This window comes from Salmo trutta, chromosome 8, assembly GCF_901001165.1.
Source record: "Salmo trutta chromosome 8, fSalTru1.1, whole genome shotgun sequence".
NCBI classification, from domain to species: domain Eukaryota; kingdom Metazoa; phylum Chordata; class Actinopteri; order Salmoniformes; family Salmonidae; genus Salmo; species Salmo trutta.
Genome location: NC_042964.1, coordinates 46,964,056 through 46,991,651, shown reverse-complemented (window position 1 = coordinate 46,991,651; position 27,596 = coordinate 46,964,056). Strand labels below are relative to the sequence as shown.

General features: G+C 45.4%; 1 protein-coding gene across 1 annotated transcript; it reads right to left on the bottom strand.

Moving 5' to 3' along the window:
- Positions 1-3,177: 3,177 nt before the first annotated feature.
- Positions 3,178-27,584, bottom strand: LOC115199118 (sodium- and chloride-dependent GABA transporter 2). The gene is made up of 16 exons (XM_029761697.1): positions 27,402-27,584; positions 26,326-26,542; positions 24,656-24,790; positions 22,811-22,951; positions 22,524-22,635; positions 22,327-22,371; positions 21,115-21,244; positions 20,755-20,889; positions 8,253-8,356; positions 7,017-7,141; positions 6,337-6,449; positions 5,968-6,105; positions 5,698-5,800; positions 5,034-5,137; positions 4,260-4,409; positions 3,178-4,042 (listed from the first exon to the last, which is right to left on the bottom strand). Exons 2-16 carry the CDS (start codon positions 26,525-26,527, stop codon positions 3,869-3,871), a joined length of 1,911 nt encoding a protein of 636 aa, XP_029617557.1. The 5' UTR covers positions 26,528-26,542; positions 27,402-27,584; the 3' UTR covers positions 3,178-3,868.
- Positions 27,585-27,596: the final 12 nt, after the last annotated feature.

The following is a 27,596-nucleotide window of genomic DNA, read 5'->3' as shown; positions in this document are numbered from 1 at the left end:
GGTCCTGGGTTTGGTGATGAACTTGGAGGGGAATATGGTGTTGAATGGTGAGCTCTAGTCAATGAATAGCATTCTTACATATGTATTCCTTTTGTCCAGGTGGTGATGGCAGTGTGCTGTGCAATATAGATGGTGTAATCTGTGCATCTGTTGGAGCGGTATGCAAATTGGAGTGGATCCAGGGTGTTTGGGATGGTGGTGTTGATGTGAACCATGGCCAGCCTTTCAAAGCATTTAATGGCTATAGATGGCAATAGTGCTATGGGATGATAGTAATTTAAACAGGTTCATTGGCGTTCTTGGGGGACTACGGTGGTCTGATATATGTTGAAAATGTAATTGAAGACACTTGCCAGCTGGTCAGCGCATGCTCTTAGTACGTGTCCTGGTATTCTGTCTGGCCCCGCGGCCTTGTTAATGTTAACCTGTTGAAAGGTCTTACTCACATCGGCTACAGAAAGTGAAATCACACAATCATCCGGAACAGCTCTTGCTCTCATGCATGGTTCCGTGTGGCATGCCGCAAAGCATAGAAGGCTTGTTTAGTAGGCTCACGTCGCTGGGAAGCTCGTGGCAGGGTTTCCCTGTAATCTGTGATAGTTTGCAAGCCCTGCCAAATCCGTTGAGCGCCAGAGCCAGCAAAGTTTAGTGACTTATTGGATGTTGTAGCAAGACCGGATTAGTGTCCCACTCCTTGAAAGCGGCAGCTCTAGCCTTTAGCTCAGTGCAGATGTTGCCTGTAATCCATGGCTTCTGGTTGGGGTATGTACGGTAACTGTGGGGACGATGTTGTTGTTGCACTTAGTAATGATGCCGGTGACTGATGTGGTAAACTCCTCAATGTTATTGGATGAATCCCGGAACATATTCCAGTCTGTAGCTGAGCATTAGCTTCATTGGACAACTTCTTGTTTGAGTTTTTGCTTGTAAGCAGGAGGATAGAGTTATGGTCTTTTTCCCCAAAGGGAAGGTGATGGAGGGCCTTCTTTGTGTGGAGTAAAAGTGATTTAGAGTTTTGTCGCCTCTAGTTGCAGAGGTGATACAAATTTGCTAAAAAGAATTTCAGTTTACCTGCATTAAAATCACCGGCCTTGAGAAACGTTGCCTCTGAATGAGCATTTTCTTGTTTCTTGTCTATGTCCCTATACAGATTCTTGTATGTGGTCTTAGTGCCACCATTGGTTTGTGGTGGCAAATAGACAGCTATGAAAAATATAGATGAAAACTCTCTCTGTAAATAGAATGGTCTGCAGCTTATAAATGTGGTATTTTAACTCAGGCGAGTAAAAACATTAGAAATTGTGCATCAGCTGTTCTTAACAAAGAGACACACCCCTCCTCCCTTCATCTTACCCGAGTCTGCCGTCTGGTCTTAACAATGAATAGAAAAACCAGTGAGATGTATATTCATGTCCTTGCTCAGCCATGACTCTTAGAAACATAGGATATTGCAGTTTTTCAGGTCCCGTTGATAGGATAGTCTGGAACGGAGATCATCCAGTACTACACTGTATCACACTGTCCAAAACACAATTTACACTCAATATATTTCTCTTTCAGTGAAGTCACCACTATCAGAGAGCAATGTATTTTGGACTGTAGCCTCCTCAATGTTAGCTTGGGTACATGTGGGAACAAGCATCCTCATTGGTGATTTGCAGACAGCAGTATGGCACAATGTTATGGATTCGGAACTGACTTAAAACTTGGATGCTGTTGGTGCAGGTGTAGCGGAGTTGGTTAGCTTCGTGCAGTTTAGTTAGGGTAATGTTCAGAACGCTAGCCTTTGGAGTGCGAATTGTGTTGTTGACACTAGACCAATTCCCAGGTTGGTTGTACCAGAATGGTCTATATTCCACAGGTTCCAAATTAGACACCAAAGTGATGTGATGGCCTAATGAGAAGATACTATATTTAGTGTATGTTTTACTCCTAGTGTGTATGCATGGAAGGAAGTGGGGATAGAATGACCAGTCATTGTGGATGAGCAGATACTGTAATTAGTTGGATGGACCTCCTGGCCTCTTGTTCTCGGTTTCCCTGAGGCCCCTAGGGGCCCTTAACTGGAGCCAACCCATCCATCCAAAATGGTGGTTTGAATTTTAATAACTCCCCCACCCGTAATCCCCATCCTCTTATTGGCCTGCTGACTGGACCCTTCACACAAGCCTAGCATTCTCATTGGCCCCCAACAACCACTTCCTCATATTTAATTACCTGACGTCAACAACAAAAAAATCTCTCCCAGACTATAATTGGCCGACAGAGAGGCATTGCCCCAAGGTTAGGTACCACAATTCCACAGTGCGGATGGTATTGCGAGGAGCCCAAGGACATATGGATGAATTGCCAGTTAATTGAATGCCGCTTCAGATTACATGGATGGCAGCCCCGGATGAGCAGTGGCCTGATGACAGAGACACAGAACCAGGAAAGAGATGATAGGATCCCATTCCGGCATCGCCCCCCATGCCCCCTGTGACATCACATATGTAGACCTACCCACCAACCAATATACTGTAGGTTGTCCAAGTTCATACAGTGTCAGACCTCGGTTCAAATATTATTTATAATCTTTGAGTGTTGGCTCTTGTCTGCCTGGAGTGCCAGGTGGGCGGGGTTTAACATGTTGGGACTATTCTATGGGTCCATTAAGCCAGGCAAACTCAATCAAGCACATATCAATTATTTGAAATGATTTTGAGTAGTATTTGAACCCAGGTCTGTACATATGGGCGAGAGGGGAGGGCGAGGTATGGTATTGGTGAACAACATGGTGTTCTGTATTGCAGGAGCAAGGGAAAGTCCTGTTTAGAATAGATTGATTTGTAACTGACAGTGGGAACAAGTTGAGGCTGGCCGCTTGTTGTTTCAGACCGAGAGATTGACGGAAAGTAACAACATGGATGCCATGTATAGTGAAAATATGTTGAATAATACAACGGGTATCAGTCATTAGCATCTTTGGGGGCTCCCGAGTGGCGCAGCGGTCTAAGGCATCTCAGTGCTAGAGGTGTCACTACAGACACCCTGGTTTGAATCCAGGCTGTATCACAACCGGCTGTGATTGGGAGTCCCATAGGGCGGTGCACAATTGGCCAAGCGTCGTCTGGGTTTGGCTGGTGTAGGCCGTCATTGTAAATCGGAATTTTGTTAAATAAAAGTTACAAGTAAACATACAGAAAACCTTTTAATTTATTATGAGGAGGTTGTTTATGGGGCAAGTAAAAAAATGTAGCACATAAAAATATACAAGGTTCATAAGTGTAACATATGAGGTATATGAAAGGGTTCTGGACTAGGTTATCAAAATGGTCAAAAAAATAGCAATCCAGGAGGAAAAGTAAACAATAACAGATACAACAGAGAGAAAACACCTCAATATTCAAGAGCAGGTGTAAACATTTGTAGCATGATGCATCTGAAATGTCAACCATTTGTTTTTGTTGGTGTTGACTTTGCCCTGCTGTATCTGCCATTCAGTCTGGTCAGTTGAAGCCTGGGTTGTATTCATTAGAGCACAGCGTAGCATTTTTTTTTATTGAACAAGTTCAGGTTGTCCCTCCTTTTTCAGTCCTTTTTCTTCCGTTTGGTGGCAAATTTTTACATTTCAGTTATTTAGCAGACATTTTTATCCAGAGCAACTTACAGGAACAATTATGGCTAAGTGCCTTGCTCAAGGGCGCATCAGATTTTTTACCTAGTCGGCTAGGGGATACGAACCAGTTGACCTTTCGGTTACTGGCACAACACTCTTAACCGCTAGGCTACCTGACGCCATAATGAATACGACCCAGACTTTCATGGTATCCCTGCATAGACCAATCAGGCAGCCCGGCACCCTGACGGTTGAGGTTCTATGATGTCATCAACACAAGACTCCACTGATCTCCTCCATGGCCAGCTTCTCATCCCGATCCCCTGCAATCCTGGGGGGTTTCTCTTGTCCCTGGATGATGACACGCTCACACACGGTGAGTCTGGGTTCGTGTGGCCGTGCCTGGCGCAGGTCACTGGACGGAGTGGTCATCCCTTTAGGATTCTGGGAGGAAGGACATGGTCAAAACACTGAAGAAAAACCACAATACCCACGTTCATGCACACATCCCCACACGCGTGCGCACACACACACAGATATTAAAATGTATACACATATACCTCCACCACCCACCCCTAAACCAACACATCTATGAGTAGACACCCAGTAGGTGCCTGGTGGGTGATGATGGAGTGACGGTAGGTGAGGTATAGACACTCACCCTCCACAGACACAGCAGAATGTAGACAGGGATGCACATCAGCGGGGTGAGGATGAGGAGAGAGGCCACTCGGGAGGCCCAGGGCCCAGGTGCGTACTCTAGATTTAGATTGGTTGATGAACTGGTCAGTGTGTCATACACCAGGGTGATCTGAGGAGAACCAGGAAGAGGTGGAGATGAAGGTTAGCCTTGGATACTGTCGACTTAAACCTGGTTCCCACTATAGGGCCAGCCCGAACTGTACTGTGCTGGCTGGGATATTTTATTTTCACATTGTGCTTTCCAGCACAGCTCCAGCAACTGGGTGATGCGTACCCAGGCCATTCCAGTACAGCTCGGCTGATTTTGGCTCGGTATTGTGAAAAGGGTATTAGAAAGATAGTGATCAACAAATGTCATTTGCTATTCATTTCCGGATAGAAGGAATATATACATGTGTTTTAATGCAAATTTAGAAGGAAGAAGGAGGGAGAGAGAGACCATGAGGGAGAGACAGACCACCAGGGAGAGAGACAGACCACGAGGGAGAGAGAAACCACCAGGGAGAGACAGACCACGAGGGAGAGAGAGACCACGAGGAAGAGAGAGACCACGAGGGAGAGACAGGAAACATTAAGATAGAGAGAGCAAAAGGTGCAGAGAAAGAAATAGAACAAGATGAAAGCAGGAGAGAGATAATGAAGAAAGAGAACATGAGCATAAAGAAAGACGCAGAGAGAAAGATGAAAAGAGAGAGAGAGAGAGAGAGGTGACACAGGTGTCTGTCTTACTCACCCCACAGATGAGAGGTGTCACAAAGAGCCAGCAGTACTTCAGCACCGAAGGGAAAGGACGGTAGCCTATCATGTCTTCAATGTTGTCAAGGAAACGGTTCGCACCTGGAAAGCCAATCCAGCCACACTTTTTTTTTTAGTGGAGATCCATCTCTTCATTTTGATAGAAACACACACATGGGTCCCCCCTCGATTGACTGAAAACATGTTGAGACACAGTGGTCTACCAGTACAAAAAAAAAAAAAAATGCATGAAATGAAAATGAAATGTATGTATTTACTACTGTAAGTCACTCTGGATAAGAGTGTCTGCTAAATGACTCAAATGTAAAAAAAATGTAAAATGTACCATGTGTCCCACTTCCCTTGTAGACTGGTAATATAACTTCAATGTAGACGTAATGTTACTGTGAATGTATGGAAACACTTCATGTACAGGTATGAACATGTTGTGACTGGCTGGGACTGTCCTTAGACCCATTGTAGTACTGGACTAAATAGCATGCCCAATGGAGAATATTCCTAGAAATAGCATTTTAGTCCAGAACCAGGCTTCATCTGGGTCCAGGAAACTGGCCCTTAGAGTATAGATTCACTTTAACGATTAGAACAGTTACTACAGTAAACATAGTCGGTACAATCATGTTAATAGTGACGTCACTCACCGTAGACCCAGGCGACGGCGATGCACTCAAAACATGCAATGAACAGCAGACTGGTCCCACTGGCGCCGTACGAGTCAATCAACTGAAAGAGGACTATCCCATTCTGATGGGAAGGACAGAAGAACATGTCAGAGGTGAACTGCTGTTCCTAGTGCTATTGAAGAGTTTACTAGCATCCGTCTCTCTCTCTCTCCCTCCATCTCTCTTTTTCTCTGACTCCCACCCTCTATATATCTCTCTTCCACCACTCCCTCTCTCCCTCTCTCCTACCTCAGTGATGAGAGGCAGACCCAGTAGGAAGCAGACTACAGCGATGACTAGTACTAAGATCTCTCTCCGGCCAGACCTCCGCAGTACATCAGGGAACATGTCAGTGATGGATGTGGCCAAGCTCTCTACACACACAAACTGGGAGGGAACACACACAACATGTTCACAACACACACACACACACACACACATACATGCACAAAGATGTATCCTGTCAACTGAAAATTACACATTAACTGATTTAAGCTTAATAAATTAAATACAACTCTATCAAACACACACACACACACACACACACACACACACACACACACACACACACACACACACACACACACACACACACACCAACATGTCCCTGTACAGTACCTGGCTGTCCAGGCCCAGTAAGATAACCATAATAAAAAAGAGGACGGCCCAGAACTGGGCCCCTGGTAGCAGGGACACGGCTTTGGGATAGGCGATGAAAGCCAGACCAGGTCCTGTGGGAAACAGCCCACACACACACATTAGTTTATTAGTGTTTGCAGGTAAATATCACCGGACTGAAAAATGCATATGGAATTGTTCAGCTGTTGATGTGTTGGCTTAATGCTGTGTGGAGGAGACCAGTTGAGATAGTTTTATGGTGTGGTACATTGGGCTGAAGGGCCCTCTTGTGGCCATTATTGGTTATGACAGTGAGCAGTATCGTACCTATAGCACAGGCTTCTCCATCTCTACTTGGAGAGATACCTGGAGTGTAGGCTCTTGTTCCGCCACAGCACTACCATACCTATTTCACATCAACTAATTATAGTCTTCAGTCTGGACCACAATTTGTTTGATCAAATATGTCTGTTCTGGAACAAACACCTATACACCTAGTACATTTTTAGGACCAGAGTTGGAGATCCCAGCTTCACATGATATATAACAGAAATGAAGGAATCTCATTCTATATCAAGGTGTTGACGAACTTCACCTCTGCAGTATGGTGTGTGACTTTGAAAAAAGGATGAAGATGAGGAAGGAGGAGGAAGAGGGGGATGTGGAGGAAAGAGGCCCACCTCCTTTAACGACTTCATTCATGTCCACGTTGAGTGAGTAAGCCATGAATCCCAGTACGGAAAAGACGGCAAATCCAGCAAAGATGCTGGTGGCACTGTTGAGAATGCAGAGTGCCACGCAATCCCTGGAACACAACATGGTAGTTAAAATCACTATCACTCCCTGGAACACAACATGGTAGTCAAAATCAATATCACTCCCTGGAACACAACATGGTAGTCAAAATCAATATCACTCCCTGGAACACAACATGGTAGTTAAAATCACTATCACTCCCTGGAACACAACATGGTAGTTAAAATCACTATCAGTCCCTAGAACACAACATGGTGTGTAAAATCACTATCACTCCCTGGAACACAACATGGTGTGTAAAATCACTATCACTCCCTGGAAAACAACATGGTAGTTAAAATCACTATCACTCCCTAGAACACAACATGGTAGTTAAAATCAATATCACTCCCTGGAGCACAACAAGGTAGTTAAAATCACTATCACTCCCTGGAACACAATATGGTAGTTAAAATCACTATCACTCCCTGGAACACAACATGGTAGTTAAAATCACTATCACTCCCTGGAACACAACATGGTAGTTAAAATCACTATCACTCCCTGGAACACAACATGGTAGTTAAAATCACTATCACTCCCTGGAACACAACATGGTAGTTAAAATCACTATCACTCCCTGGAACACAACATGGTGTGTAAAATCACAATCATGTAGTGTTTGCTTATGCAACCTCACAGGAAGGTACTGTACATAAGAACAATGAACACATCATCAATTACACTTGCCAGTGTTCTTTTAGCTGTTTTAGTTCAAACTAAACACTTGAAGGTATTTGAGGTGCGCTTGATTTAGCGTGGAGTTTGCACATTTGGGACCATTCCATTGGATCTATTGTACACAGCAAACTATATCAAGCATAGCTCAAGTGTTGGAAAACATGTGACATAATGATGTGTTTGACCCAGGTCTGGGTGATCCAATTCAAATAACGTCAAGAGGGACCTAGCATGATACTCTAAATCAATGTGAGAGGATACCGTTTGGAAAGAAAAGCGATGTGCAGTTTTTCACTTTTGGGACTATTCCATTGGTTCCTTTCGTAAAGCGCAAACTAAATCAAGCACAGTTGAAGTACTTGAAAATATTTTAGTTTTTATGTGACGATTCAAATATAGTTTTGAAGGGGAAGCTGTGTGCAGTGGTGTGTCACACTGACTTGTAACAGTTGTTGTTGTACTTGTTGTAGCTGCCCAGAGAGGTGAGGACCCCCTGACATACAGCGTAGGAGAAAAACACCTGGGTCCCTGCATCACGCCACACCTAGAGAGAGAGGGGGAGAGGGAGAGAGGGATAGAGTTAGAGAGAGTGAGAGGGATGGATGGAGGGAGGGGGATGCTGGATGGAGGAAGGGAGGAGAGAGAGAGAGGGTAGGAGAGAGAATGGGAGGTATGGAGGAAGGGAGAGAAGAGAGGGAGGCAAGGAGCGAGAGGGAGAGGGAGACAGGGGGAGGCAAGGAGTGAAAGACGAGGGAGGTGGAGGGATGAGAGAGGAGAGGGAAGGAGGGAGGTAGGAAAGAGAGAGAGGGATGGAGATAGGGAGAAGAGAGAGGGAGGCAAGGAGAGAGAGGGAGAAGAGTGAGGGAGGCAAGGAGAGAGAGGGAGAGGGAGAGAGAGGGGGAGGCAAGGAGTGAAAGACGGGGAAGAGAGGGATGGAGAGAGGAGAGGGAAGGAGGGAGGTAGGAAAGAGAGTAAGAGGGATGGAGATATGGAGAAGAGAAAGAGAATGGGGGGTAGAGTACAGTTAGAAAGAATATCCAGTTTACTGCCACAGGTTCAGCTACTTTCACTCATTAAAGTAAACAAAACACGGTCAAAACCATGTGGCTTTCATCAAATGCATCTTCTGTAGACCCATAAAATATTGGATAAATTACTCTGTCAAAGCTGGCAACAATCAACTACAACTTGTGTAACATCAGGTTTGTCCAGGGCCAATAATCTGGGCTCTCTACTGTCTTTCTCAGGCCAACACCCATCTGTGTGTCTGTTCATGTGCTTGTTTGTGTGTATGAGTGGCTGCCTGTGTCTGCTTGCACTTCCTATGTGTGTGTGTTGACAGCATCAACCCTCTCAGCAGACCCTCAGCAGACGCACTCATAGCAGCATCTGGTTAGTGTTAGCAGGAGGGCGATAGGGCCTGGGAGGCCTGCAGTCTGCCCCAAAACAAAATCCTTTATCTATCCCAGTATAATCCACATACTACCAGAGCCAGCTGGGATGGGCCCCTTCATTTCTCTTCTCTCTGTCTGTACACAGTCCCCTAAAGCTCTTCTCTCTGTCTATACACAGACCCCTAAAGCTCTTCTCTCTGTCTGTACACAGACCCCTAAAGCTCTTCTCTCTGTCTGTACACAGACCCCTGAAGCTCTTCTCTCTGTCTGTACACAGACCCCTGAAGCTCTTCTCTCTGTCTGTACACAGACCCCTAAAGCTCTTCTCTCTGTCTGTACACAGACCCCTAAAGCTCTTCTCTCTGTCTGTACACAGACACCTAAACCTCTCCTCTCTGTTTATACACAGAACCCTAAACAAATACACAACCCTCACTCCAGACTTCTTCCCCAAATCCAAAATAAAACACATGGCATGCAATCAAACACATTTTTTCCCGGGTCTGTTCTTCAGCTGTTCCGGGACACAGAGTTACATAACCGATCATCACCCTGTCATAGCCCGTGTATGTAGGTGGCAGGGAAGTCAGGCGCAGGAGAAAACAGAGTGGTTTTAAAAAATGGAATATTTATTTCCAAAACCAACTTAGAAAAAAGAATCCAGGTAAACCAATAACCCGTCGTACACTGATTCAGAAAAACACGTACATGACAAACAAACAATCACCGACAGAGAAATGAGGGGAAGCAGAGGGTTAAATATACAACATATAATTACTGGGATATGAAACAGGTGTGTAAAGAGACCAGACAAAACCAATGGAAAATGAAAAACTGATCAATGGTGGCTAGAAGGCCGGTGACACCGATCGCCGAACACCACCCGAACAAGGAGGGGCATCAACTTCAGTAGAAGTCGTGACAGTACCCCCCCCCGACGCGCGGCTCCAGCAGTGCGTCGACACCGGCCTCGGGGACGACCCGGAGGACGAGGCGCAGGGCGATCCGGATGGAGACGATGGAACTCGCTCAGCATGGAAGGATCTAACACATCCTCCACCGGAACCCAGCATCTCTCCTCCGGACCGTACCCCTCCCAGTCCACGAGGTACTGAAGACCCCTCGCCCGACGTCTCGAATCCAGGATGGATCGAACGGAGTACGCCGGGGCCCCTCAATGTCCAGAGGGGGTGGAGGAACCTCCCGCACCTCGGCCTCCTGGAGTGGGCCAGCCACCACCGGCCTGAGGAGAGACACATGGAACGAGGGGTTAATGCGGTAATTGGGGGGAAGCTTTAACCTATAACATACCTCGTTCAATCTCCTCAGGACTTTAAACGGCCCCACAAACCGCGGACTCAGCTTCCGGCAGGGCAGGCGGAGGGGCAGGTTTCGGGTCGAGAGCCAGACCCTGTCCCCCGGTGTAAACACCGGGGCCTCACTGCGGCGACGGTCTGCACCAGCTTTTTGTCGTCGTACGGCGCGCTGAAGGCGGACGTGAGCTGCGTCCCAGGTCTCCTCCGCGCGCCGGAACCAGTGGTCCACCGCAGGAGCCTCGGTCTGGCCCTGATGCCAAGGGGCCAGAACCGGCTGATAACCTAACACACACTGAAACGGAGTGAGGTTAGTGGAGGTGTGGCGGAGCGAGTTCTGAGCCATCTCTGCCCAGGGCACAAACTCCGCCCACTCCCCCGGCCGATCCTGGCAATAAGACCTCAGAAACCTACCCACATCCTGATTAACTCTCTCCACCTGCCCGTTACTTTCGGGGTGAAAACCTGAGGTAAGGCTAACCGAGACCCCCAGACGTTCCATGAACGCCTTCCAAACCCTTGACGTGAACTGGGGCCCTCGATCAGACACTATATCCTCAGGCACCCCGTAGTGCCGAAAGACGTGTGTAAACAGAGCCTCCGCCGTCTGTAGGGCCGTAGGGAGACCGGGCAAAGGGAGGAGACGACAGGACTTAGAAAAGCGATCCACAACGACCAGGATCGTGGTGTTACCTTGTGATGGTGGAAGATCGGTTATAAAATCCACCGACAAGTGCGACCACGGCCGCTGTGGAACGGGTAAGGGTTGTAACTTACCCCTGGGTAGGTGTCTAGGAGCCTTGCGCTGGGCGCACACCGAGCAGGAGGAAACATAAACCCTCACGTCCTTAGCTAAGGTGGGCCACCAGTATTTCCCACTAAGACAGCGCATTGTCCGACCAATCCCAGGATGACCAGAGGAGGGTGACGTGTGAGCCCAGTAGATCAATCGGTCGCGGACAGCGGACGGAACGTACAGACGCCCAGCTGGACACTGAGGGGGAACGGGCTCTGCACGTGACGCCCGCTCAATGTCCGCGTCCAGCTCCCAGACTACTGGTGCCACCAAACAAGAGGCTGGGATGATGGGAGTGGGATCCATGGACCGCTCCTCTGTGTCATACAGCCGGGACAGTGCGTCTGCCTTGACGTTCTGGGAACCGGGTCTATAAGAGAGGGTAAACACAAAACGGGTGAAAAACATGGCCCACCTTGCCTGGCGAGGATTCAGTCTCCTCGCCTCCCGGATGTACTCCAGATTGCGGTGGTCAGTCCAGATGAGAAAAGGGTGTTTAGCCCCCTCAAGCCAGTGTCTCCACACCTTCAGAGCCTTGACGATAGCCAACAGCTCCCTGTCCCCCACATCATAGTTTTGCTCCGCCGGGCTGAGCCTCTTAGAGAAGAAGGCACAGGGGCGGAGCTTAGGTGGCGTACCTGAACGCTGAGAGAGCACAGCTCCTATTCCAGCCTCAGATGCGTCCACCTCCACTATGAATTGCAGAGAGGGATCCGGATGAGCCAACACAGGAGCCGAGGTAAACAGAGCCCTCAGTTTCCTAAACGCCCTATCCGCCCCAGCTGACCACTGCAAGCGCACCGGACCCCCCTTCAGCAGTGAGGTAATGGGAGCAGCTATCTGACCAAAACCCCGGATAAATCTCCGGTAGTAATTGGCAAACCCTAAAAATCGCTGCACTTCCTTTACCGTGGTGGGAGTCGGCCAATTACGCACGGCTGTAATACGGTCACTCTCCATCTCCACTCCTGACGTAGATAGGCGATATCCTAAGAAAGAGACGGACTGTTTAAAGAACAAGCATTTCTCAGCCTTGACATACAGGTCATGCTCCAACAGGCGACCAAGCACTCTGCGCACCAGGGACACATGCTCGGCGCGTGTAGCGGAGTAAATCAGAATGTCATCGATATACACCACTACACCCTGCCCGTGCAGGTCCCTGAAAATCTCATCGACAAAAGATTGGAAGACTGATGGAGCATTTTTTAACCCATACGGCATGACAAGGTACTCATAATGCCCTGAGGTGGTACTAAATGCTGTCTTCCACTCGTCTCCATCTCGGATACGCACCAGGTTATACGCACTCCTGAGATCCAGTTTTGTGAAGAAGCGCACGCCGTGCATTAATTCAATCACCGGGGCGATCAGACGTAGCGGGTAACTGTACCCCACTGTAATTTTATTAAGACCTCGATAATCAATGCACGGTCGCAGACCCCCATCCTCCTTCACAAAAAAGAAACTCGAGGAGACGGGTGAGATGGAGGGCCGAATGTACCCCTGACACAGGGATTCGGAGACATATGTCTCCATAGCCACCGTCTCTGCTTGCGACAGGGGATACACGTGACTCTTGGGAAGTGCAGCGTCTGCCATGAGATTTATCGCACAATCCCCCTGTCGATGACGTGGTAATTGAGTCGCCTTCTTTTTACAGAAGGCGAGAGCCAAATCGGCATATTCAGGGGGAATGTGCACGGTGGAGACCTGGTCTGGACTTTCCACCGTAGTAGCACCAAGGGAAACCCATACACACCTACCTGAGCACTCTCGAGACCACCCCGTAAGAGCCCTCTGTGGCCAAGAAAAAGTGGGATTATGACTAGTTAACCAGGGAAGACCCAGCACCACCGGATACGCAGGAGTGTCGACAAGGAAAAGACAAATTTTCTCCTTGTGACCCCCCTGCGTCACCATAGTCAATGGAGCCGTGGCCTCCCTAATCAACCCTGACCCTAATGGTCGACTATCTAAGGTGTGAATGGGAAAAGGTACTTTCACCGGTACAATAGGGATCCCTAAACTATGAGCCAACGTTTGATCAATAAAGTTCCCAGCCGCGCCTGAATCTACTAGTGCCTTATGCTGGGAATGAGGGGAAAAATCAGGAAAAGTGACAAACACAAATATATGAGCAACAGAGGGCTCTGGATGAGAATGGTGCCTACTCACCTGGGGTGATGCCAGAGCACCCTGCCTGTTACCTCGATTCCCAGAAGAACCTACTCGGCACCGACCAGCAGTGTGTCCTCTGCGGTCACTGACGGTACGCGAGCGGGAACTCCCTCCGGTCTCCCTGTGCACCCTCTCTCCTGGCTCCATGGTTATAGGAGAGGGGGTGCAGGAGGATGAAACCACCAGACCCTGATCTGGACGTCCACGAGCAGCCAGCCTGTTGTCCAACTGGATGGACAGATCCACCAGCTGGTCGAAGGTTAGGGTGGTGTCTCTACAGGCCAGCTCCCGACGGACGTCCTCCCGCAGACTGCAGCGATAATGATCTATCAGGGCCCCGTGATTCCATCCTGCACTGGCTGCCAGGGTCCTGAACTCCAATGCGAAATCCTGGGCGCTCCTCGTCTCCTGCCTCAGATGGTAGAGGTGCTCACCCGCCGCTCTGCCCTCGGGTGGGTGGTCGAAGACTGCCCGGAAATGGCGGATGAACTCCTCATATCGGTCCAACGCCGTATCTCCTCCTTCCACCATAGCGCTGGCCCATTCCAGGGCTCTCCCGGTGAGGCACGAGACGAGGGCGAAAATCTTCTCTCGGTCTGATGGGACTGGGTGGACCGTGGCCAGAGAAAGTTCTAATTGGAGCAGGAAACCCCGGCAGTTGGCAGTACTTCCGTCGTAACCCTGAGGCATGGCTAGACGGATACCACCTGGTTCAGGTTGACAAGGGGCGTTTTGGATCGACCCCGGTTGGGCTGGTGGAGGCGCTGGCTGTCTCTCTAAGCGGTCCATCAGCTGAACAGCGCGATCCATAGCAGCGCATAGATGTAATAGTCTTTCTGCATTCTTCTGGATGCGCTCCTCCATATCCCTGGCCGGGATCTCTTCTCCTGCTGACTTCAAAATTTTGGTCGGTGATTCTGTCATAGCCCATGTATGTAGGTGGCAGGGAAGTCAGGCGCAGGAGAAAACAGTGGTTTTAAAAAATGGAATATTTATTTCCAAAACCAACTTAGAAAAAAGAATCCGGGTAAACCAATAACCCGTCGTACACTGATTCAGAAAAACACGTACATGACAAACAAACAATCACCGACAGAGAAATGAGGGGAAGCAGAGGGTTAAATATACAACATATAATTACTGGGATATGAAACAGGTGTGTAAAGAGACCAGACAAAACCAATGGAAAATGAAAAACTGATCAATGGTGGCTAGAAGGCCGGTGACACCGATCGCCGAACACCACCCGAACAAGGAGGGGCATCAACTTCAGTAGAAGTCGTGACACACCCAGACCCTGTATTCATTTGGCCACCGTTCCAGTCGAAGTCACTGGGGATTCCCACGCCAGCAACCCCGTCCTCCTCTCAATCCTCCCCCAGGTCTCTAATTGCTTTAGCAACTTTTCTCACACCCTACACCTATGAACTTAAAGATGTTAGGTTTGATGTCTGTCTTGGCGTATGTTTGCTGGGATACCTAGAAAGATGATGTTGTACAGTAATTTAGTTGTTTGAGAATCAGTTTTTTAGCCATAAGGTTAATTAACGTAATATTATTCACCCTCCCCAATGTTGACGTCTTGCTCTTAAAATAGACTGGTTGAAATATGATAGAAAGAAACAAACTCACAACAGCTCATGACACTGCCAAAATACCCAGCAGGCTTCATTTTCCGTGGTTTACACCCTTTTTGAGCCTACTCCTGATCCAACGAGCCCCACACAACAGGAAGCAAAGTTGGAGGAGAGTTGACCCCTGAAACTAGACTTGACCTCTCCAGGGACCGCGACACCGGACCCCAGAAGCCATCAGGTCACATGCCATGTTGTACTAAGGTCAAAGGTAATCCATACTAAAGAATGTCTCTTTTGTGGGACTCTCTGGCACCTGAAGAAATCGTCTGAATGTGTTTGACCCTTGCCATTGACATTCGGTCATTAGACTACGACCAAAGATTATCTTAAATAAATCAGTGGGGAAAATACAAAACTGACTCCGGGAGGATGGTGTTTTGTTACTGTGTGTTGATGTTATGGTGTGTTGGGGTTACTGCTTTACTCTAAAGAGTCTTGGTTTGCTTTTTTTGCTAAGACCCCAGTTCCGCTTTGGGATTGTGAGCAGAGAAAGAGAGAGAGAAAAAATGTTAGAGAACATAGTAGAGGACGTAGTGTCTTTATTCCCTACTACCATCTTTCCTCCCTACTACCATCTTTATTCCCTACTACCATCTTTATTCCCTACTACCATCTTTCCTCCCTACTACCATCTTTATTCCCTACTACCATCTTTCCTCCCTACTACCATCTTTATTCCCTACTACCATCTGTATTCCCTACTACCATCTTTCCTCCCTACTACCATCTGTATTCCCTACTACCATCTTTATTCCCTACTACCATCTTGCCTCCCTACTACCATCTTTATTCCCTACTACCATCTTTATTCCCTACTACCATCTTGCCTCCCTACTACCATCTGTATTCCCTACAACCATCTTTATTCCCTACTACCATCTTGCCTCCCTACTACCATCTTTATTCCCTACTACCATCTTTCCTCCCTACTACCATCTTATTCCCTACTACCATCTTTCCTCCCTACTACCATCTTTATTCCCTACTACCATCTGTATTCCCTACTACCATCTTTCCTCCCTACTACCATCTGTATTCCCTACTACCATCTTTATTCCCTACTACCATCTTTCCTCCCTACGACCATCTGTATTCCCTACTACCATCTTTATTCCCTACTACCATCTTTCCTCCCTACTACCATCTTTATTCCCTACTACCATCTGTATTCCCTACTACCATCTTTATTCCCTACTACCATCTGCATTCCCTACTACCATCTTTCCTCCCTACTACCATCTTTATTCCCTACTACCCTCTGTATTCCCTACTACCATCTTTCCTCCCTACTACCATCTGTATTCCCTACTACCATCTGTATTCCCTACTACCATCTGTATTCTCTACTACCATCTGTATTCCCTACTACCATCTGTATTCCCTACTAAAATCTTTATTCCCTACTACCATCTGTATTCCCTACTACCATCTGTATTCCCTACTACCATCTGTATTCCCTACTACCATCTGTATTCCCTACTACCATCCTTCCTCCCTACTACCATCCTTCCTCCCTACTACCATCTGTATTCCCTACTACCATCTGTATTCCCTACTACCATCTGTATTCCCTACTACCATCCTTCCTCCCTACTACCATCTTTATTCCCTACTATCATCTTTATTCCCTACTATAATCTTTCCTCCCTACTACCATCCTTCCTCCCTACTACCATCTTTATTCCCTACTACCATCTTTATGCCCTACTACCATCTTTATTCCCTACCACCATCTTTATTCCCTACTACCATCTTTATTCCCTACTACCATCTTTATGCCCTACTACCATCTTTATTCCCTACCACTATCTTTATTCCCTACTACCATCTTTATTCCCTACTACCATCTTTATTCCCTATTATAATCTTTCCTCCCTACTACCATCCTTCCTCCCTACTACCATCTTTATTCCCTACTACCATCTTTATTCCCTACTACCATCTTTATTCCCTACCACCATCTTTATTCCCTACTACCATCTTTACTCCCTACTAACGTCTGTATTCCCTACATACAACCATCTTTCCTCCCTACTACCATCTTTATTCCCTACTACCACCCTTCCTCCCTACTACCATCTTTATTCCCTACTACCATCCTTCCTCCGTACTACCATCCTTCCTCCCTACTACCATCCTTCCTCCCTACTACCATATTCCTCCCTACTACCATCTTTCCTCCCTACTACCATCTTTATTCCCTACTACCATCCTTCCTCCCTACTATCATCTTTATTCCCTACTACCATCTTTATTCCCTACTACCATCTTTCCTCCCTACTACCATCCTTCCTCCCTACTACCATCTTTATTCCCTACTACCATCTTTACTCCCTACTACATCCTTCCTCCCTACTACCATCTTTCCTCCCTACAACCATCTTTATTCCCTACTACCATCTTTATTCCCTACTACCATCTTTATTCCCTACTACCATCCTTCCTCCCTACTATCATCTTTACTTCCTACTACCATCCTTCCTCCCTACTACCATCTTTATTCCCTACTACCACCCTTCCTCCCTACTACCATCTTTATTCCCTACTACCATCCTTCCTCTGTACTACCATCCTTCCTCCCTACTACCATATTTCCTCCCTACTACCATATTCCTCCCTACTACCATCTTTCCTCCCTACTACCATCTTTATTCCCTACTACCATCCTTCCTCCCTACTATCATATTTATTCCCTACTACCATCTTTATTCCCTACTACCATCTCTCCTCCCTACTACCATCCTTCCTCCCTACTACCATCTTTATTCCCTACTACCATCTTTACTCCCTACTACATCCTTCCTCCCTACTACCATCTTTCCTCCCTACAACCATCTTTATTCCCTACTACCATCTTTATTCCCTACTACCATCTTTATTCCCTACTACCATCCTTCCTCCCTACTATCATCTTTACTCCCTACTACCATCCTTCCTCCCTACTACCATCTTTATTCCCTACTACCATCTTTCCTTCCTACTACCATCTTTATTCCCTACTACCATCTTTCCTCCCTACTACCATCTTTACCCCCTACTAACATCTTTCCTCCCTACTACCATCTTTCCTCCCTACTACCATCTTTATTCCCTACAACCACCTTTCCTCCCTACTATAATCTTTATTCCCTACTACCATCCTTCCCCCCTACTATCATCTTTATTCCCTACCACCATCTTTATTCCCTACTACCATCTTTACTCCCTACTAACGTCTGTATTCCCTACAACCATCTTTCCTCCCTACTACCATCTTTATTCCCTACTACCACCCTTCCTCCCTACTACCATCTTTATTCCCTACTACCATCCTTCCTCCGTACTACCATCCTTCCTCCCTACTACCATATTTCCTCCCTACTACCATATTCCTCCCTACTACCATCTTTCCTCCCTACTACCATCTTTATTCCCTACTACCATCCTTCCACCCTACTATCATCTTTATTCCCTACTACCATCTTTATTCCCTACTACCATCTTTCCTCCCTACTACCACCCTTCCTCCCTACTACCATCTTTATTCCCTACTACCATCTTTACTCCCTACTACATCCTTCCTCCCTACTACCATCTTTCCTCCCTACAACCATCCTTCCTCCCTACTATCATCTTTACTCCCTACTACCATCCTTCCTCCCTACTACCATCTTTATTCCCTACTACCACCCTTCCTCCCTACTACCATCTTTATTCCCTACTACCATCCTTCCTCCGTACTACCATCCTTCCTCCCTACTACCATATTTCCTCCCTACTACCATATTCCTCCCTACTACCATCTTTCCTCCCTACTACCATCTTTATTCCCTACTACCATCCTTCCTCCCTACTATCATCTTTATTCCCTACTACCATCTTTATTCCCTACTACCATATTTCCTCCCTACTACCATCCTTCCTCCCTACTACCATCTTTATTCCCTACTACCATCTTTACTCCCTACTACATCCTTCCTCCCTACTACCATCTTTCCTCCCTACAACCATCTTTATTCCCTACTACCATCTTTATTCCCTACTACCATCTTTATTCCCTACTACCATCCTTCCTCCCTACTACCATCTTTATTCCCTACTACCATCTTTCCTTCCTACTACCATCTTTATTCCCTACTACCATCTTTATTCCCTACTACCATCTTTATTCCCTACTACCATCCTTCCTCCCTACTATCATCTTTACTCCCTACTACCATCCTTCCTCCCTACTACCATCTTTCCTCCCTACTACCATCTTTACCCCCTACTAACATCTTTCCTCCCTACTACCATCTTTCCTCCCTACTACCATCTTTATTCCCTACAACCACATTTCCTCCCTACTATAATCTTTATTCCCTACTACCATCCTTCCCCCCTACTATCATCTTTATTCCCTACTACCATCTTTCCTTCCTACTACCATCTTTATTCCCTACTACCATCCTTCCTCCCTGCTACCATCTTTACCCCCTACTAACATCTTTCCTCCCTACTATCATCTTTATTCCCTACTACCATCTTTATTCCCTACTACCATCTTTCCTCCCTACTATCATCTTTACTCCCTACTACCATCTTTATTCCCTACTACCAACTTTAGTCCTTACTACCATCCTTCCTACCTACTACCATCTTTATTCCCTACTACCATCTTTAGTCCCTACTAACATCCTTCCTCCCTACTGCCATCTTTATTCCCTACTACCATCTTTACTCCCTACTACCATCTTTCTTCCCTACTACCATCCTTCCTCCCTACTACCATCTTTCCTCTCTACTACCATCTTTCCTCTCTACTAACATTTTCACTCCCTACTACCATCTTTCCTCTCTACTAACATTTTCACTCCCTACTACCATCTTTCCTCCCTACTACTATCTTTATTCCCTACTACCATCTTTACTCCCTACTACATTCTTCCTCCCTACTACCATCCTTCCTACGTACTAACATCTTTACTCCCTACTACCATCTTTACTCCCTACTACCATCTTTATTCCCTACTACCATCTTTATTCCCTACTACCATCTTTATTCCCTACTACCATCTTTCCTCCCTACTACCATCTTTCCTCCCTACTACCATCTTTATTCCCTACTACCATCTTTATTCCCTACTACCATCCTTCCTCCCTACTACCATCTTTATTCCCTACTACCATCTTTACTCCCTACTACATCCTTCCTCCCTACTACCATCCTTCCTACGTACTACCATCTTTCCTCCCTACTACCATCTTTCCTCCCTACTATCATCTTTATTCCCTACTACCATCCTTCCTCCCTACTACCATCTTTATTCCCTACTACCGTCTTTACTCCCTACTACATCCTTCCTCCCTACTACCATCCTTCCTACGTACTACCATCTTTCCTCCCTACTACCATCCTTCCTCCCTACTACCATCTTTATTCCCTACTACCATCTTTCCTCTCTACTAACATTTTCACTCCCTACTACCATCTTTCCTCTCTACTAACATTTTCACTCCCTACTACCATCTTTCCTCCCTACTACTATCTTTATTCCCTACTACCATCTTTACTCCCTACTACATCCTTCCTCCCTACTACCATCTTTCCTCCCTACTACCATCTTTCCTCCCTACTACCATCCCTGTCCCATCAGTCTTACCCCAGGTTCCAAGATCTTGTCCATTTGAGGCCAGAGATAGTACTTTAGGCCTTCTCCAGCCCCTGGTAGAGTCACACCTCGGATAAACAGGATGAAGAGCATCAGGTAGGGGAACGTTGCTGTGAAGTACACCACCTGTGGTCATACATGAAGATACACTTGAACACACAGACACACACACACAGACACACAGACACACACACATGAAGAGACTGTACAGACTGAAACAGGGAGGTACTACCTGGACTTGGCCAATAAGAAGCACTCATTTTAGTTTTCCCTTGCAAAATATTTTGCTGCGGTGTGCCCTAATGAATTTGATCCTGTTGTTTTGGTCTGTATGGGAGGCTGCCAGCTCACCTTGCCTGTAGATTTGACTCCCTTCCAGATGCAGAAGTAGCAGATGATCCAGGCCAGCAGCAAACAGAGAGCCAAGTCCCAATGCACAGCACCCAGAGACACATTATCTGACGTCCTCAACACCCGACGACTGGGGAACAACACACACACACACACACACACACATATGTAAGCACGCATGCACACACACACACATATGAATACACATACACACACACACACACACATGAATGCACACACACACACACACACAGACACACACACACACACACACACCAGGCTGATCTGTAATACGTTTAGACCATGGCGCCACAGCAGTTCACAAATGTTTAGCAACAAGGGAGAGTACTTGAACATGATAAATGGAAAATACGCTTTTTATTTAATTATTATTTCGTTTTATGTTTTCCCCAAACCGTAACCCTAACCTTAACCATTTGGAATTAATACCTAAATTTAACCCTTTTAGCTGTTTCTGTTTTAACCTAGTAACCATGTGGAATTAACCCAGTAACCACAAGGAATTAATGGGTCAAAATCGACGTTCATCAAATTACGTCAAATCCCAATACCATGACTCTCTATGTACTACATACCATCTTAGACATAGTGTTTTATTTCAGAGATCCTCTCCCCACACAAATCTAACCTATACAAATTCACAGCGACAGCCGGTCCGACAGAAAAACATGTGTTCTTTTTCCAACTTTATAGTCTCCATATGGAGCCTCTGCATGAATACAGAGACAAAATAGCATCGGCGTGATAAATACAGATGTTCCATTTTTCCCAGTTTAGTTTAGAGGGTTTTAGTTTAGGCTTTGAAAGGACACATATTGTTCTCATTTAGAAGAAAACGCTTTAGATGGCTTGTTCTCAGCCCATTTCCCAGTCCTGCACCACCCGGAAACACCATCAGGAATGTATCATGTGGGAAGAACCATGGCCTATTACGAAATCACCAGACTAGTCTACCAAAATAACAACACTGAATTTGAACACAAAATAATCCTTATCGAGCGCTCTAATTGGTTGTTTTATGGTTCCCTCCAGGCAGTAATTGGCTAATTTCCCTTACCCGGTGTTCTACTGGGCTGCTGGGCCGTTGGGTGGGCCCTATATTGTCTGTCAGCATGACTCATCATCATCACTATCAGTATGTGTGTGTGTGCGCGTGTGTATTTCAGAAGTTATGATTGGTTTCAAACGTACGCCCAAAACTCCTCCTCGGGAGACGTGATCATCATGGTTTCATTACTGAAAGAGAAAGAGGGGGGTAAACCAAGGAAAAAGCAGTGAGAAATAGCAAAAGGAACCATATGATGTACAATATAGTAATCTCAATGTATGCATGACTGTACCTCATCTACACCCATCTGATATCATCAAAGTACAATAAGGAGGCCTACCTGAACATATAGTCGTCATTATAGTCCGTCTGGTTGTGAAGGAAGGACCAGTCTGAGTCTAACTGGGACAGGTGTGGGTTCAACAACATGGAACTCAAATTATGACAGTTCTCTGTGAGAATGTTAGAGAGAGAGAACGAGAGAGACAGAGACAGAGACAGAGAGAGTGTGAGAGAGAGAGAGAGAGAGAATTAGTGAGTGAGTTTGAGTAAGTAAGTATGTGCACATGCATACGTGCACGTGTGTCTATGTCTGCGTGTGTGTGTGTTTGTGTTGAGTTCTTGTACCAGTATTCCACTCATTGTCACAGGTGGACCAGGGCAGTGGATTCCTGAAGGAGTTGAATAGGTAGAACAGACCCCAGGCTAGCACCACTATGTAATAGATGTTCAAGTACGCCACAATCACTTGGGATGCAATTCCCACTCCTGTAGATGGAAAAGCAAAGCCAGGTTAACATTTGATAAGGTGACCGTTCTTTAAATAACTTAGTAACTTAGCACAGTGGTCAGACCATGGATCTGGAAAACTACAGAGCGTGCAGGCTTTTGGTCCAGCCCAGCACTACAACACCTAAATAAACAAACATCTCATTGAGACTTTGATAAGTTGAACCGGGAGTGTTAGTACCGGGCTGGAACAAAAGCCTGCTTACTACCTAGCAAATGACGGTTAGATATAGAAAATGTGAAATGTATTTGTTTTCCATCAATGTCTTTGTATACAGCAGCATCTCATGAGTTTAGCCTGAAACAACTCGTTTTAATCCCTGTTTTAACTGGCACAAGGCCCGTTTCCCGGACACAAATAATGGATAGTCCTGCACTAAAAAGCCATTTTAACAGTTATGTAATCAAAAATGTAATCTACGTAATCTCCAAAAGTAATTATTTATCATGAGAGGGCCATAAACTATAACTAGTAATGCTGCATACTCCAAGAAAGGTTCAAATCTCACCTTTATGGCAAGAATAGTTATAAATTGCTAAGGTGTAGTCCCTTTTGAAGATACAAGCTCAAGTACACAGTAGAAATGTCATGAAAATATTAAATATTTTATATTATGTATTTCCTATTCAACAGAACTGTATGAATAAGGCTTGAAATGACATGAATAAAGGCATGAATGATACACGCTTTCGAAATATAACATAATCAAATTATACAACGACTAAGTATAAGATTTCACCTTCCTTAGAACTGTGAAATACATATGTGTATGTTTAGTGTTAGAGAAAATGTACATATTTTCTAAAGGTCTCTCTTGATCAAAACGTCTACCCCCATCGCTGTGAATGTCTCACTGAGCTCGTTTGGAACTTGCCTTTCATCTCATATTAATCTTTTACATCTGTTACAAGCAGAAAGGCATATGCGTTGTTAGTGGCTGTGATGTAGGGTTCAGCCAGGAGTTGATGGACAGTCAGAAGAGCGAATAAAACGGTACGAGGGACACCCCACATATACTCATGTGTCCGTGAGAATCAGGGCTACTGCTCAATGCAAGCCATTTCGATCTATGGTGTCCACAGATCAATTTATCAGTGAAAATGTCAGTCAGAAACGATACCAGAACCGCGCATGTCCCCAAAACAGGGGACTTTACATCTATTAATAAAGAAGACTGCTACAAGCTCTCACAGTCGCACGTCAGAACTAGACGTTCATCCATGTTCCTCAAACGTCAAATTTCGAAGTTGTTCCAAACATCACATTTTTAAGTGTTTAAAGTTAAGTTTAGGCATTAACTCTGCATTTTTAAGGTTAGGCATTAACTCCGAATTCTTAAGGTAAGGGTTAAGGTTTGGGTTAGACTTAAAACAAAAATATCAAAAAAACATTTTCTTTCTGGATTCGAAAATGCAACTTTTGGAACCAAAGGCAGATGCTTACGCCCATCCACAACACCCTAGCAAAACTAGCAAAACCAGCAAAACCGAAACCTAACAGCGCTCATTGTTGCCCCTAGTGGCTGGTTTCTACATCATCTCCCGACGTCCTCAGACATGGATGGATGTCGATTACTGACTTGTATCATGGGTGACCTGACTGGAAGATTCACCATAGGCTAAATCTGTGTCTGGGGAACTGGCCCATAATGTAATAATGTAAGGAGCAGACAGAGTAATCACCTTCGAACATGGGACATATCTTCCTCCAGGCTGTGACCCCGCCCTCGCTGGTGTACTGGCCCAATGCCGTCTCCAGGAAGAACACAGGGATACCACAGAAGAAGAGGAACACAAAGTACGGGATAAAGAAGACACCTGTGGACGGTTAGAAACACCAATGAAGAAGAGTGTTTACTGTATAAAAGGTGTGTTGCTATGGTAAATGGTAAAATAGAACAGCAGGAAGGATACAAAGATAAAGCCATTGAGATTAATGACAAAACATTTTGTGTGAATAGACCAAGGAAATGCTTATTGACATTTCAGTTGTGTGATGATGCGGTATTGCTGTACAGTAGTTAGAACATGTTCTTTAGCTACGAGTCCATGAAAAGAGTTGACAGCTGAATCGATATCTTTCATAAGGAAATTCATTAACTTTCCAGTGAATACAGAGAGCCTTTGAGGCTGCACAAAAGCACTCGCAAGGCCTGGTATCCTTGTTTTTTAGGATGCACACATCTTTTGTTGCTCACAGAATATTAGAGATGAAGCTCCGCCCACAGGGTTAGCGGACACAAGAGTCAATTCCCTCGGGCAACATCTTTCTTATCTCTCTCTCTTCTCTCTCTCTCTCTCTTTCTCTCAATTCAATAAAAAAACGTGAACAGTAAATATTACACTAACACAAGCTCCAAAAGAATAAAGACATTTCAAATGTCCTATTATGTCTATACAGTATCCAGTGTTGCAATGATGTGCAAATAGTTAAAGTAAAAAAGGGAAAATATATAAACATAAATATGGGTTGTATTTACAATGGTGTTTGTTCTTCACTGGTTGACCTTTTCTTGTGGCAACAGGTCACAAATCTTGCTGCTGTGATGGCACACTGTGGTATTTCACCCAATAGATATGGGAGTTTATCAAAATTTTAATTTGTTTTTTGAATTCTTTGTGGGTATGTGTGTCTAATATGGTCATATATTTGGCAGGAGGTTAGGAACTGCAGTTCAGTTTCCACCTCATTTTGTGGGCAGTGTGCACATAGCCTGTCTTCTCTTGAGAGCCAGGTCTGCCTACGGCGACCTTTCTCAAGGTCAGTCACAGTGGGTCAGTCACAGTGGTCAGGTATTCTGTCACTGTGTACTCTCTGTTTAGGGCCAAATTGCATTCTAGTTTGCTCCCTTTCTTCGTTAATTCTTTCCAATGTGTCAGGTAATTATCTTTTTGTTTTCTCATGATTTGTTTGGGTCTAATTGTGTTGCTGTCCTGGGGCTCTGTGGGGTCTGTTTGTGTTTGTGAACAGAGCCCCAGGACCAGAATGCTTAGGGAACTCTTCTCCAGGTTCATCTACTGTAATCCCTCTCTCTCTCACTTTCTTTCTCTCTCTCTGTCTCTCTCTCTCTCTTGCACACTCTCTCTCGTTCTCTGATGTTTAATTACTGTCTCACACCAACACACCAGCTGTCTTTCCTTCTTTCCTTCTTTCCTTCTTTCCTTCTTTCTTTCTTTCTTTCTTTCTTTCTCTCCCTGCTTTGTTCAGGCTATTCTAAAAAGGGCTGCACATGGGCCAACATCCTGTAAATATGGCCAAACTCTTCATTGGTTTCAGTGCATTCAGACCATGATAGTGTAATCCTACTGTTTATTCTGACAGTCAATAGATGGGGAGGAGATGGTTTACTTACCTCCTCCATTCTTGTAGCACAGATAAGGGAAGCGCCATACGTTGCCCAGGCCAATGATCTCACCAGCCATGGAGAGCAGAAATTCAGTCTTGTTGGCCCACTTGCCCCTCTCCTGCTGAACCGCATCCTCGGGGCTTCGTTTCTGGGCCTCTGAGTCCACTGGTCCTCCTGGAGTGGTCCCTCCAACCATCTCCTCTTCCATGTTCACTCACTTTCTCTTAAATTCAAAATGCTTTATTGGCAGGACATTTTGTAAATATTGCCAAAGCTCTCTCTTTCTCATGCTCTTTCTTACTCACTCTCACGCATGAACTAATACATATTTTCTCCTTCTTTCTTTCTTTCTTTCTTTCTTTCTTTCTTTCTTTCTTTCTTTCTTTCTTTCTCTCTCTCTCTCTCTCTCTCTCTCTCTCTCTCTCTCTCTCTCTCTCTTTCTCTCTCTCACACACACACACACACACACACACACACACACACTCCTCCTGTCTCTCTTTGTTCCACTCTCCCTCTCATTGTTAAATCTGGTGTGGACTCTGTGTTTACATCTTCCATTACTCAGAGGCTCTCTTCAACACAATATGTCCCTATCAAGACAGATTAAGTCTTTGTTCTGTTAGAGAGCCTGAGGCTTGATCCTAATGCAGACATTCTACTCCTCCTAGGATACTAACATTTATGACTAGGCTATTTGTTTGCTTAGTTATGCAGTCAGTCATAGCCTATCTACACAAATGTATGAAAAATAAGATCATAATTGATTGTTTTAGACATCCACAAGACATTGAAGTTAAGGTGTTATCCCATTAAGCAAATTTCCTCCATGGATTATGTGCAGTAATGTACAATGCTGTAATGCAATGCAATACAATCATGCAGATGCAGACCTATAGGCTGTTTAGCTTGAACTTTTATTTAGGCATATGCTAAAATCCAAAACGTTTGCAATTTATTTGTTTGAGAAAAAGGATTCATGCATGCAAGAAGAAAAAGTGAGTAAGTACTATCATTTCTGTGAATCCTCCATGTATTAGGCACAATCATTCAATTATGCATGCAAAATATATCTTACAACTCACCCACTATTTTAACGCAATAGATCCTGCTTTTCCACACAGCTGGTAGGAGTCAATGAAGCAGTTCCTTTGGCTGCACAGATAGAAGGTCTTTGGAAAGAATGTTGAAGTGAGAGTAGGGGCGTGTCTACAAACTCCAAAGCCTTCACATGGTATTGAACTGAACCAGGATGATCGCCTATAACAGCTATTTACAAT

Excerpts from the sequence above, each read along its gene's own strand:
- LOC115199118 (XM_029761697.1), bottom strand. The coding sequence starts at position 26,527 with ATGGAAGAGGAGATGGTTGGAGGGACCACTCCAGGAGGACCAGTGGAC. Across the intron at positions 22,636-22,810 it reads TGACAATGAGTGGAATACTG|AGAACTGTCATAATTTGAGT; the intron begins GTACAAGAACTC and ends ACATTCTCACAG. Across the intron at positions 22,372-22,523 it reads AATGACGACTATATGTTCAG|TAATGAAACCATGATGATCA; the intron begins GTAGGCCTCCTT and ends TTTCTCTTTCAG.